This window comes from Lissotriton vulgaris, unplaced genomic scaffold, assembly GCF_964263255.1.
Source record: "Lissotriton vulgaris unplaced genomic scaffold, aLisVul1.2 SCAFFOLD_1463, whole genome shotgun sequence".
Classification (NCBI taxonomy): domain Eukaryota; kingdom Metazoa; phylum Chordata; class Amphibia; order Caudata; family Salamandridae; genus Lissotriton; species Lissotriton vulgaris.
Window position 1 is genome coordinate 508,469 of NW_028247109.1, and position 13,229 is coordinate 521,697.

Consider the following 13,229-nt stretch of genomic DNA (forward strand, 5'->3'; position numbering starts at 1 on the left):
GGCGTCCCTCCCCCTGCCCACTTTCAGGGAAACGAAACTGTTCCCTCAGCACTAAATCCCACTAAAGGCACCCCTCCCCTAGACACGGGGGTTGCCTCTCATAGTGGGGATATCAGTGCCATTCGTCCACCACACTCCCCCCACCACAAAGACACCTTACCCGATGTTGGTGTTCACTGCGTAGCTTTATTACTTGTCAATAACACCATCTTTATTAGTTGTTAAAACCTCCAACTTTTGACCAATTTTATTAACCATCAAAATCCCATTACCGAACATAGGGAGGCGCAGTATACATCTGTGCCACAGGTTATCATGTATTTACAATTCTTCAGCTGTAGATCCCCTCGAGGCATGTTGTACCAGCAGGTCACAACCCAACCCCTTACCACTTCATCCATATGAGATAACATGTTGCTTCATCCAAGCACCGGTTACTGGGGTAGAGCCGGAGAGTCCAGGACCACCTGCAGGACGGCCCCCTCTCCCGCCTGCTCAGAGCCCCAATGACTGCCTCCCTGTTGCAGGGTCGGGCAGTTTCCGCATACAGAGTAACCCCGGCCTTTTCCTGTTGTCCGGGACCCCGCCACAGGGCAAGTAGCCCACTGGCGCTCTTGCCCTCCCCCCAAGCTACTTCACCTTCCATTTGTGATGCTCTGGGCTATACTTTTTTAATGCCATTCCATAGCCCCCCAGTATAGTTTGGACAAAACAGCTCTCATCCTTGCCTGGACAGCTGCAATCCCTCCGCCCAATACAGAATCAAGCTTCATGCTTGCAGCATACGATGCCTACTGAGATGAATTTGCGAACCCCGCAATAATTTCACTACTTCTAGATTCAGTTTTCTCACCGATGTGTTTGCCACAGCCAAAGACACACCATCAACCCAGACTCTATGAGTGAGCACTTCTGACCCCAAGATAGTGGTGTCTAGCCATACTCTCCTGACCCAAGAGAAGGTAGAGAAAAGGGGGCTTCTTCATTCCCCTCCTGCCCCCCGGAATCCTATTTTCACCTCCTGAGTGCATCACCAACACATCTGAAATGGGCATACCATTATCCAGTGCACTCTGCGAATGGGCTGCGAGGTCCTCCACATGTTGCCCATCCCAACCTAAACAATTATGGTTGACTCCCATGGCCCTTTGCATTCCCAAATCTCCGGATTTGTTGAACCCTTGCCCAGCTCTGTGTATAACCGAGTCTCCAGCCAGCATGCCTGCCTCCCCCTACTTACCACCACTGCCTATAAGCCCAAAGCGAAAGACAGAAGAGGGGCAACCGCTGAAACCCCTGACTCCGAACTACACCAGCTGTGGTCTGCCATAGCGCTCAAAATCAGATGAATTCCCTCTGTGCACTTTCTTGATTGCCCCAGAAGACAGACCCTGATATGAAATGAGTGGTCTCTTCACGCAACATTCTCAAGGCAGGTCGTATAACCTGAATGCTTTGCAAAGGTTAAGGAATACGCTAATCCCAACCAATGTACGTCATTTCATTTGCTGACCAACACACCTGAGGTAATACGTTCCCGATATTAACCAACCTACTGACATCCATGGGTCCCCTATTGTTAATGGTACAGAACTCAGCCCCGTAATTTATACTAAATCGGACAGCCAAACTTCGCTGGCTCTGCTCCCCCAGCATTGCCTGACTAAGTAATGTGTAGCTGCAATGGTACTCAACCACCCCCCTCTACATAATGACCAAACCGGACCATCCACCCAACTGACACCTGATAGACTTTGTAAACAGTTAAGAGGGAGGCTTTGCATCGCATCTAGGCTAAGCCACTCCACGGCAACACTGGCTATATGTACCTTGAGCCCATTTGCATATCCCATATAAACCAATGACCACACGTGACACGGACTGCTAGTCGCTGTCTCGAAAACATGTTACTGCCAAGTCCGCGTTATGCGCCTCCCACGATCATATAAGGGAAGAGAGAAACAAGTCATCAATAAGTGGAACGCTTCATCAATAAGTGGAACGCTTACATATGCAATACACAAACAGAAGCATTTATTTCGCTGCGACTTATGAGGTTTGCCCTTAAGCTTGACTGAATACAATATATACATTAAGCCTCAGACATGATGTGCGTATCCAGAGCCGAGACTTGAACCTTGTACTCCCCTATACTCACTCGACAAGAGTGGCTATAATGTCACCTATTCTAAATTCCGCGTAACCCTGAAAGTTACTTATTGCAATAGTTCCTGACTGAATTCCAGGCTCTTATGCCCACCGAGAAGTTATGCATCTCTCTGCATGCATTAGGCCTGTACTAGGTCAGCAAGTCTAGCTGTGTCTCCACCCATTCTTGATTTTGAAAGGAATTAATTAATGAGCCAAGGGATAATATAGTAATTAATAAGACTGAGGTATTCTCATACAGATGATGGATTGCTATTTATGGTGCCATTTAAGCTATGGGCTAGGAGAGGGTGCTATGGAGCAAACCTGTAACCTGTCCCCCACCCTTCCCTTCCTTAGAGTATGTCTAAGCATGGGCGAATTTTGCGAATCTGGCGTTCGCGAATTTTGCGAATTTGCGAACTCGCAATCCACAAAATACGCGAATTCTCGCGAATTTGCGGATTTTTTTTGTGTTCGCAAGGATTTCTGCCAGTTCACGAGGGTTTTGTACCAGTTCGCAATTGCGAACTTACATGTCGGCTCGCAACGGTCACGATTATGTTGTTTCTACGTCTGGTTCATCATCACAGGTTCCCAGAACCCTCTGTTTCACCCCTGCCACCCTCTGTTTCACCCATGCCATCCTCTGGTGCATCAATGCCACCCTCTGGTTCATCATCACTGTAGATTATGGGGGGGAAAAGCAAGCACACCTGCCTGCTTCAACTGACATGAATTAATTTGGGGTTGATTTATTAATGTGTCACTGTTTTAAAATTCCAGTCTGGCACCTGCTTCCTTATCTGTAATTTGCTTTCTGTTGCAGTGCAATTTTTTTTCCAGGACCTTTGTGGCCTACTTGTAGCTATTCTATGAGCCTGCTGTGAGGGTCAGAGCAGGGTCATATAATTGTTGCAACTAGCAACTGAACTCTGGAGGGGCCCTTGTCAGGAAGCACTACAGGGAATGGTTACTAATGATGAGTTTGAACTTTTGAACCTGCTGAATGCTTTTTTTGTGTTCACAAGCATTTCTGCCAGTTTAGCAAGATTTCTGCCAGTTCGCGAGGGTTTTGTACCAGTTCGCAATTGCGAACTTACACCGCACGCAGCAAAATTGTATCACCAAGAAAAAAAAATCCGCTGCGTGCGAATTTGCGGATTTTGCGGGAAATTCGCGGATCTCGCGGATTAAGAATTTAACGAAAATCCGCATAATCCGCTAGCGTAACGGATTTTCCGCCCATGCGAATCCCCTGTGGGAGTGCCGTGGTACCTCACCCCTTAGGGCCTATTGCCCCTGTGCCTGCTGCACTATTGACACTGCTTCCTGGGCAACGCTTGCTGATAACCTTGAATGCCTCTCAACTGAAAGCCGCACCAATTTGCAAAAGAATTTCGCCAGTGTACCCGCACTGAAGCCCCGCCAAGGTGAACTATCAGCGGTCGCTTTATTTAATGTGTTTTGAGCCCCGCCAAGGTGAACTATCAGCGGTCGCTTTATTTAATGTGTTTTGAAAGCGAGGCTCATTTGTGCAAAGATAAATAAATAACTTGTTCTTTTAAACTATGACGCGTTATACCCTCAGTTCAGACACATGAAACCAAAGCGGTACGAATAAATAAATAAAGTAAGATTAAAGAAAATCGTAATGTTTATTCATTGTGCCAAAATGTGCATTTATTTTATTTATGGGTATACCCTCCCTCATCATTTGAATATGTCCAGAATTGAACCAATCAGCACAGCTTCCAGAGCCACCCGTCTTAACCACTGCACAATCGGCATCATATCCTGTCAAATGTAACACACGCACTTGGGAATACCCCAGAAAAAACATAAATCACCAACACATCTCCCCAACTTCTACAGTTGCTGGCACCTAGCGCGAAAGGACCAGGACAAGATACCTTGTGGGCCCAGACATGTCTGGTGCATACCTTCTATCAGAAAGTCCAGTGTGTAATTTATTGCAGGCCCCTATGGTGTACCCCCCCTGCAGGCCCACGAAGCTTAGGGCACGTTCTAATCAGAGCGGTATAGTAGACACCAGCATTTGGAGCCCCACCCTCGAGACCGAAACGAAAAATGTCCTATTGTCCTTGCTATTTGAATGAAAATATTTTATTTGCCTGCAGGCTATCAATCTGAAACCGTGAGAAAGAGACGGTGATCCAGTTCCTATCTGTTGCCACCGAGAATCATTGAGTAATGAACCTAAAATGAAAATGAAACAATTTTGCCTAACCACCGCCAGTGTTTAACATGCCCTTGTGTGTTTTTTTTTTTTTTTTAAAACACCCTCCTAGGCAATGGTAGGAATTGAACGGAGGACTGTAGACTCCTGCAATCCTGGCTTGAACCACTACGCTATGGGCATTGCTTCCAATGTATCATTGACCAGACTGCCATGAGTATCAAATATTACCTACAGTATCGTGTACACCTGTAATACATTGACCACCCCTGCTAAAAGCACATATATCGCTTTCCTTTATTGTATGTTTGCCTATTTATATAGCACGAACTTGACCTACAAGTATTGGTGCGCTTTACATGAGCACCCTATTTATATTACACATATTGCCCACAGTAACGTGTACATCTGTAATCCATTGACCACTCCTGCTAAAGCAGATATATCGCTTTCCGTTCCCCACAAGTGTCTTTATTTTATGTTTGCCCATTTATATAGCACAAACTCGACCTACAAGTATTGGTGCGCTTTACATGAGCACCCTATTTACATTACACATATTGCCCACAGTAACGTGTACATCTGTAATCCATTGACCACTCCTGCTAAAGCAGATATATCGCTTTCTGTTCCCCACAAGTGTCTTTATTTTATGTTTGCCTATTTATATAGCACAAACTCGACCTACGAGTATTGGTGCGCTTTACATGAGCACCGTATTTACATTACACATTCCGATCCAGGAGTTTAAGTGATTTGCCCATAATCAATCACAGGATGTGGACGTGAGGCTCCGACCCCGCGGCCCCCCACCGCCGCCTCATTTACTGTGCAGCCATAAATGGGAGCATCTCCTGAGCACCGTGCTTAAACTTTCTGTTTCCCACAACTGCTTTTACTTTCGCATATTTATATAGCCCGAACTCGACTTACAAGTAAAGGTGCGCTTTACATGAGCACCGCATTTACATTACGCATTCAATTACGGGAGTTTAATAGATTTGGCCAGAATCGCAGGGTGTGGACGTCGAACCATGCTCTTTCCAACCGCAAACTCGACGGCTTAGCCAACGGCCCACATCTTCTCTGCTTAAGCAGATGCTGTCTCCTGAGCACCGTGATCACCCCCGCGCCACCCAAACATATCTTTCCACCCGAGGCACGAACCCCGGAGAAGACGATGCCCCAGACACCATCTTTAAGACCCTGCTCAGATTTGCATTACCCAGTTCATATTGTGCAATTTGACTACATCAAACTCATGAAACTCGCTTAAAGATTGGAAAGGGTTTTAGTTCCTTAAGGGCGTTTGTGGCCGCAGTCTACTAAATGCCGTACATGTTTCTATTGTGAAGTGCTCTGACACCTTCGGGTAATGTCCGCGCTATAGACCATCGCGTGCCTAAATAATTGACCCCTTGCCGAGGGCCTGCATTGTTACCGTTTCTATTGTGGAGCTCTCTGACACCTTCGGGTAAAGTCCCGCTATCCCAATCTCGTGAAAATAATTGGCCACCTCCCGAAGGCCCGCATCCTATAGTGGACTTTTGTAGGAAACACTGCTTAATACCTTCAAATAGAGCCAGTTCTAAAACTACGCTACTTTCTATGAACATCCTACAATTTGTTATTGATTTACTTAGGTTCTTGTAAGGGAACCTAATTGTGAATGATACTTTTTAAAATGTTCATTTAAATATAGACATTTACTTGATTGAATACATTTCCTACCTGTTTATTTTTGGGAAGGCCCGCACCCTAGGCTTGCACTTATTTTTGCTCGCTAACAGTGCCTCCCCGGCTCGTGAGCATTATCACTCCCCTCCGAATTAATACTTGAAGTCTATGTTGTTTCCTATTTACATTCCCTCTTCCTCACAACGTTCTTCAGTTTTATAAAATTAACCTATCATGATGAAATAGGAGAATGCACACAGACAGCCTGTCACTGCTTGTTGCGCTGCCCTTAGGCGCGAACCCAGGTCTCCCATACCACAGTCAACTGCTCTACAAACTACGCCACTCTGCTTTCCAGTAGGAACGGTGGTACTGTTACCACGTGACTCAATGGCGCCAGTGTTTGATTTCTTCGGTCCCCATTCAATTGCCTCTGATTCATATACTGCAAACTCGACCCGGTGTCTCGGAGCGCTTTACCGAGTACCAGTTACTTTACATCCGAACCCAATAATTTCGGTAGGGAGATTAAGGTATTCGCCCAGAATCCGAGATGTTGCCGAGGACCGATCCTGTTGCCCAAGTCTGGCGGTATCATACCCCGGGCTTCTCGCGACCGCGCTTCCTCTTTTTTTTTTTTTTGCATCGCTAATACTCGAACTCCGCTCTCTTATCGCCCGTAGACCAACTCGCACCCCATCCCGTCACGCGGGTCGGAAAGAAGCGCTCTCTTATAGCCCGCCCCACATATTTATGATTCTTGCTCAAAATATGTGAAAATATATCTCTACAATTAAATCGCTTCCCCCGGGGCCCGAACTCGAGGCTCCCACTCTGCTCTCTTATAGCCCGTAGGCCAACTCGCATCCCATCCCTCCGCTACGCGTGAGGCCCCCTCACCTCAACTCGCACCCCATCCCGTCACGCGGGTCGGAAAGAAGCGCTCTCTTATAGCCCGCCCCGCATATTTATGATTCTTGCTCAAAATATGCGAAAATATATTTCTACAATTAAATCGCTTCCCCTGGGGCCCGAACTCGAGGCTCCCACTCTGCTCTCTTATAGCCCGTAGGCCAACTTGCACCCCATCCCTCCGCTATGCGTGAGGCCCCCTCACCTTTGAGAGTCGCCGGGAAAAAACGCAACTGTTCCCGCTGCGCCTTTCCGGCCACTCCGAGCGGTGAGAGGACAAAGAGGGCTACTCCCTAGAGTCCGGCTATTTTATCAGCTACAGGGGAGGGGCCGCCAATGCACCTCCTTCTTACCCGCATTTCAGGCATCCCTCCCCCTGCCCACTTTCAGGGAAACGAAACTGTTCCCTCAGCCCTAAATCCCACTAAAGGCACCCCTCCCCTAGACGCGGGGGTTGCCTCTCATTACACCAACAAGAAGCCAGGACTATTGGCTTAGTCAATGGGTGTTAGGTGCTTAAAATAAAAAAGCAATAACCAGGGCTTTGTTGAATATAATATTGAAAATACCTCACTCTAAAATGATGGGACAGTTAAAGAACGATATCCCCTTCTTGTTTTAGGCTTCTTTAAATTAACAGGTTTCTCACGTTGCAGCATGGGCTTTTTACCTTATTTCTAACAGATTGCCCTGCTGTACACTAAGGTAGGAGGAGCCCGCCACATGCTTAGCACCCCAGACTGCCACATTGTCATTCTGTATGTGGCAATCAGCCAGCCGGCATACAGAATGACAATGGGCGGGTGGGGCTGCTCTTGTGCTCCAGGAGGAGCGTTAGGCACTCCATCAAGGGTGGAGGGGGGGGGGGGGGTTAGGCCTCTCACAGGGAGCAGTGCTGCTCCCTGTGAAGGCCAAAATTACGGACAAAAGGCGTCCGTAAAAGGGATCCTCACGGACATCAGACGTCGGGTCCCAATTACGGACGGTCCGTGAAATTTACGGACGGTTGGTCACCCGTCTTGGGAGAGCTGTGATAACAGCTGTAAATGACGCAGTGTTTAAAAATACAGGAAATGCTGAGATATTTGATTTGGAGGACCATCAAGTAAAATATTTTTAAACACGTAACATTTCTGTGCATTTTATAGCGGTTACTAGCCTCTATACTAAATGCAGAGCAATGATGCGTGTTTAGCCTCTGCACGGTGTTTTTCGACCACCTGTGTGGGGGCTGAGGCGACTGGGCGACTTGTGCTGCATATCGCAGCGTCCCCGCGCGCTTGCTTCCTGCAGCTGTAGCCACTTATGTAGAAACCAACGAAACATATTCTTGGAAAACAACCAAATTTCACACATGGAAGTAAATTGGCAACTGCTTTGCCGTCCCCTGTGGGGCATGAATGAATGTCCCAACTCAGGGTCACTCTTCCAATTCCCTGGCTGAGATGAGACGGATTAGGTGTGAAATGCAGTTAAACTCGTAATGAGGCACTGTGCGCCATAAATAAACTACGCATTCTGGGATTGTTTAAACAGCTGAGTGTAAAAAGGGAGTAACTGTGCTTGATTTAGTTTTCCAGGTTTTTTGTTAAATGTGTACCCAGAGTAGAGATTAAATAAATAGACACTGACAGACTTCTAAAATGGAAACTTCAGCTATATTGGTGCTAATTTGTTACATTCAGATTGTAATCTATAATGTCACTGCAAAATTATAATGAATATATTTTTAGTAAAAATCGATTTAAAAATTTGCTTATGCAGCATTAGACACCACCACGAAAAGATTTACATAAATGTGTTTGTTGTGACCTAAGTTTATAGTTTTATAAATGACATTTAAAAAAGTAAATATCCAAGGGTGGTAAAATACATTGTAAAGCTCCTCTTGTGTCCTATATTAGGTGGACGATCAAATTCGTGCCTGTTATGAACAAACCATGGCGGAGTGGCTGGGCTGCGAGGCCATCGTCCGTCAGAGGGAGAAGGAGTCTCACGCGGCAGCCTTGTTGAAATGTTCTTCCGGGGCAAGTTTGGACAGCCACATCCAGAGGATGATGCACCGAGACTCTACTGTCAGCAATGAGGTGAGTTAAGAACACCATGCGCAGCAGACTTATGCGATTCACCTGAGAAAATAACTCCCGCCAGCCACTGCGGGGGAGTTAAAATTCTGTCCTGTTGTCTTGTATCCGCGGCCCAGCTCTAATGTGTAGTTATGAGGCTAGGACACATTGGACTTTAAATATGACGAATATTAACAGGTTGAATGGTTTTCTTTGAATTCTGCTTCCTCCACAAAGAACGTTGTAGAGTTCAGTTAAAATTCTGAGACGTTCCCAGACTCACCACTTACAATCTTTAAGTGAATAACACATACTCGCTCCACCCCATGGAAATGACCCTGCCTTTGCTGCTGCTCCTGTCACCCCGGTGCCACCTTGCCTTTTCTCATGGGCCCTGCATGGTTACCCTGCAACTCTTCCACAGCTCCTGCCTGGGACATCACTCCTGGGTTCTGTGCGCTGCTCTTGCGCCACTTCTGCTGTGCACACCAGTGACCTGTGATCTGTACGTTGTGCACTCTAGCACCACTACTGCCATTCAGTGCTACAGCTCTTCCTGCACCTAGGAGGTCGTGTGTGACTTCTAAAATACAACATTGCATAGAGATTCTGGTTCATCTTTGTTGTCGCTTTTTAACTTGCACTTTTCAATATGTCATCTTTAGTCTTTCTGTTCAATACATTTCGGCTAGAATCTGGTTAACTAAATGTCCTGGCTCAAGCCCAGCAGAGTTTCATTAGTGTGACTGGCAGGCTGGCTTTAAAAGTAGAGCCTTCCTAGTTTCATCTTGCATCACAAGTGTTCCTGCTTGTTAGTCACTCCTGAATCCTATAAGTCTGCATTGGTTTCCTTCTGGTCTACTATCGAAGGTGCCTCCTCCGTCCTCCCTTTTATTCTGCTCATCTTCAAAGTCTTCTTATATCTGACTAATGTCCACTTGTGTTGGTTTTTTTTCTAAAAGGAATGTTGATTAGCTCTCAGTTTTTTCATGCTCTTCTACACAGTTTTTCCCCTGTTCGAATCGGATCTGATCGAGTCCATTTTCTCTTAATTGAATTTGGCTTATTTTTTTCTCCATGGGATTACCATAGAGTGAACCAGCACAGATGAGGGAACCACAATCACTTCCCTGGTCTTCTCAAATCCCTTTGTCCCTGCCTGCGCCCTGCAGCCTGCCCCCCAAATCGACGCAATGTGCCTGCTACTTTCACACTGATGGCTGCTTCCTCTGTTCTTAACCACCTGCCTCTAATGCCTGCTCCATGCTCTATCTTTACTCCCAGTCCACACCAGGAACCAAAGTGCAAAGGAGAATGTCTATACTAAACCACCAGGTAAAACCTGCACCCACTCGGACGTTGAGGATAGCACACCTGAAACATAATGAACTCCACCTGATGGACATACACCATGAGCAGGAACTAGATGGCCACTGAAGATTTATCTTAAGTTATTGTTTGTTAGAATCAAGTCTACGGTTTCCTTTGTCAGATGCAGACTGTTTGCCAGAATGCCGAGGTGATGGCCTTGGATTCTCCCTTTCTTATATGGTCACTACTCAAGATGCTTCTGAATGTAAAGAATTCTTACAGTTAAGAAAAGTGCAAACTGGTACTTCACCTCCCTGTTCTGTCCTTTTATGAAGCTAAAACGTAAAAGGACTTCACATTCGTTTTTTAAGTAGCCATCTACTTTAAGTGGTAGTTTCTACATATACAGCATCATATGTCTGGTCTCAGTAGTCTTTTGTCCTCGATCCACACATTTTTCAGGTGCATTGCATTCTTCGTCCCGATTCCCATCGAGCCTGCTTCCTTATAAGGTCCAACAGATTTCTGGGCCGTCTGGGATGCAGCACTTAGAAAGAAATTTTGGTTTTGCTCCAGGTACACTGTGTCAATCCTTCTGGTATGGTTTGCATTGGGTTTTGGTTTATGCCTTTAAAGTCCAGCTATACTTATTGCTCAATTTGCTTCAGTCCTTTCTCCTTTGCTGACCCACATATGGTCTCCACTCTCTGAATAGGTAAAAAGATTAATTCACCTTTTGCCAGCCCCTCTCTAAAAGAGAGCCTTTCCCCATAAGAATTGTTTAGATTAAATATGAGTAAATAGACCTTTGTTAGACCCTATACTTTGGGCTCAAGCATATTTTTTGCTTCAAATTGTTTCCTGCAATGTTAGGTGAGTACATCTTACCAGACACTGTCTACATATCTCCTATATTGTTGAAATACCCTGATGTATCTAAAAACCTACGAGTCCTGTCTTCACTGGACTCAGTTCCACACCCTTCAGATGCTGCACAAAGTTTGACCAGATCCCTTCTCGTCAGCCTGATTCTGGAACTGACTCAGCAGTGTTTGATCAGTACTGTAGGAAACTGCCTGCCAACTCCCTCTCCATTCTCCTCTGTTCAAACAGACAAATTCTACTTCTTAAAATTGGGGCTCTTGGTTGTTTCTCAAGTAACAAAAAACCTACGATACTTCATTTTCAGCACAATTTTCAAAGGGAGATATGAGATAATGAATAATAGGCAGAAGTCACACATGGAGCTGGTTCCACATAGATCCCTATATTAGTATTCAGTCTCATTCAGGTGAAATGATTAAAGAAAATGAGTTGTTATATTACAAGTCTCAAAAACGTTTGGCAAGCTTAACTTTCACACCCTATCCAACGACCAGCAGTCACCTTCATAATAATAATATGAAGAATCCAGAAAATTACAAAGCAAAAGAATTCCAAGAAATTATATGCCAATGCTTTCCTTTCCAAGCACCAAATAGCTTCACATTTCCAGATTTTCAAAGGTTCTACACTATCTTCTTGTCCGTGCAGAAAAAGTTAGAGATGCATTCGATCAGAATGTATCTTAATGTCTAATTCTGTTTCTGCCTTCTCCCCTATTTCTTGCCTTCATCAAGTTACATCTTGTTGGATTGTGATGTGTTTTGTTCCCTGTAACTAGTCTTTGATTTAAAAATACAGAATATAAATGATCTGATAGACTTCTAGCTTGCAGATTCCTTACCTTTGAATTTCCCAGGTGTCAGGCTAGATCCAGAAACTTTTGCTTGAGCAATGCCCATTGCACGCTCCATCGGGTGGCTCCATTTGTCTCCGCATGACGTAATCGGTGTCGTTAGCGTCAGTTATGTTGTTGCGGTGACCTATATAGGTGCCACCCAGGCTCGCGGATGTCCGTTCTTTTCTTTCGGCACCAGTTAAGCGCCGATCCGGAGAAGAGCTACCCCTCTGTCGCTTTTTGATAGGCCTTTTTCGACTATTGTTGACTTTGTAATTTTTTTCTTCTTGTGCGAGGATGTTTTAGAGGAAGACAGGGTTTAAACCATGCGGTGCCTGTCACCGCATGATGTTGGTAACCAACCCCCCCACCCCGTCTGTCTTTGGTATCTCAAGCGTGACCACGACTCAAAGTTCTGCTCACACTGTCGGGCCATGGCTCCGAAGGCCTTCCGGGAGTGAGGTATGAAGCTCCTTGCGACCCAGCAGTCAACACAATCCAGCAAGACTCCGAGGAGGTTCTGGTGTCATCCGAAGAAAAGGAGGACGCGAGACCGCTCTCGGAGGTCCAAGACCTCTTTGTCTCACTCAAGGGTATCAGGACACTTTGGGAAGTGACACAAGAAGAAAAAGAAGTTCAACACTTGAACTTCGCCCTGACTGTCATCTGTCGACAAAAGAGGTAAGGATCACTGACATTCCAGGCACGGTCTGAGGAGCCGGAGCCAGGGTCCACTTCGCCTCCCTCCCTTTCTGGCAGTCAGAGCAACACCCGCTCAAACTAAAGAATTTTACGAGGCCATGTGCCTCCCCCTCTGCTGAGCCCTCGGAACTCATGGGGTCTCATGGTGCCCCATCAGATCTGAAAGAAACACGTTAGTGTTAGATTCCTTACCTTAGAATATCCCCAGGCGTCAGTCTGGATCCGGAAACTTTTGCGTAGCAGTACCCCTGCGCGTCGGTAGGCGTCGTCTGCAGGCGTCCCCTGCGGCTCCGCGTCCGTCGTCGGCGTCGTGCGCCGTGATGACGTCGCTGGAGTACATAGACGCCGCCTCCGCGCGCTGACGTCAGTTCTTCTTTTTTCCGCGCCAGTGGACGCAGATCTGAAGAGCAGTACTCCGGTCTTTGACCAAGTTTTTCAATTGTTTTTTCCTCTACGGTGCCTGATAGGAGGCCTGGGTTTAAGAATTGCGATG

The 13,229-nt window shown here is 46.1% G+C and overlaps 1 protein-coding gene across 1 annotated transcript in view; it reads left to right on the forward strand.

Annotated features, from left to right (window-relative positions):
* Positions 1-13,229, forward strand: part of LOC147665634 (small G protein signaling modulator 1-like) — a 518,897-nt gene that overhangs the window by 491,617 nt on the left and 14,051 nt on the right. The window contains exon 13 of the mRNA XM_086949626.1: positions 8,842-9,024. Within this exon, the coding sequence (XP_086805752.1) occupies positions 8,842-9,024 (183 nt within the window). The remainder of the gene's footprint in view (positions 1-8,841; positions 9,025-13,229) is intronic.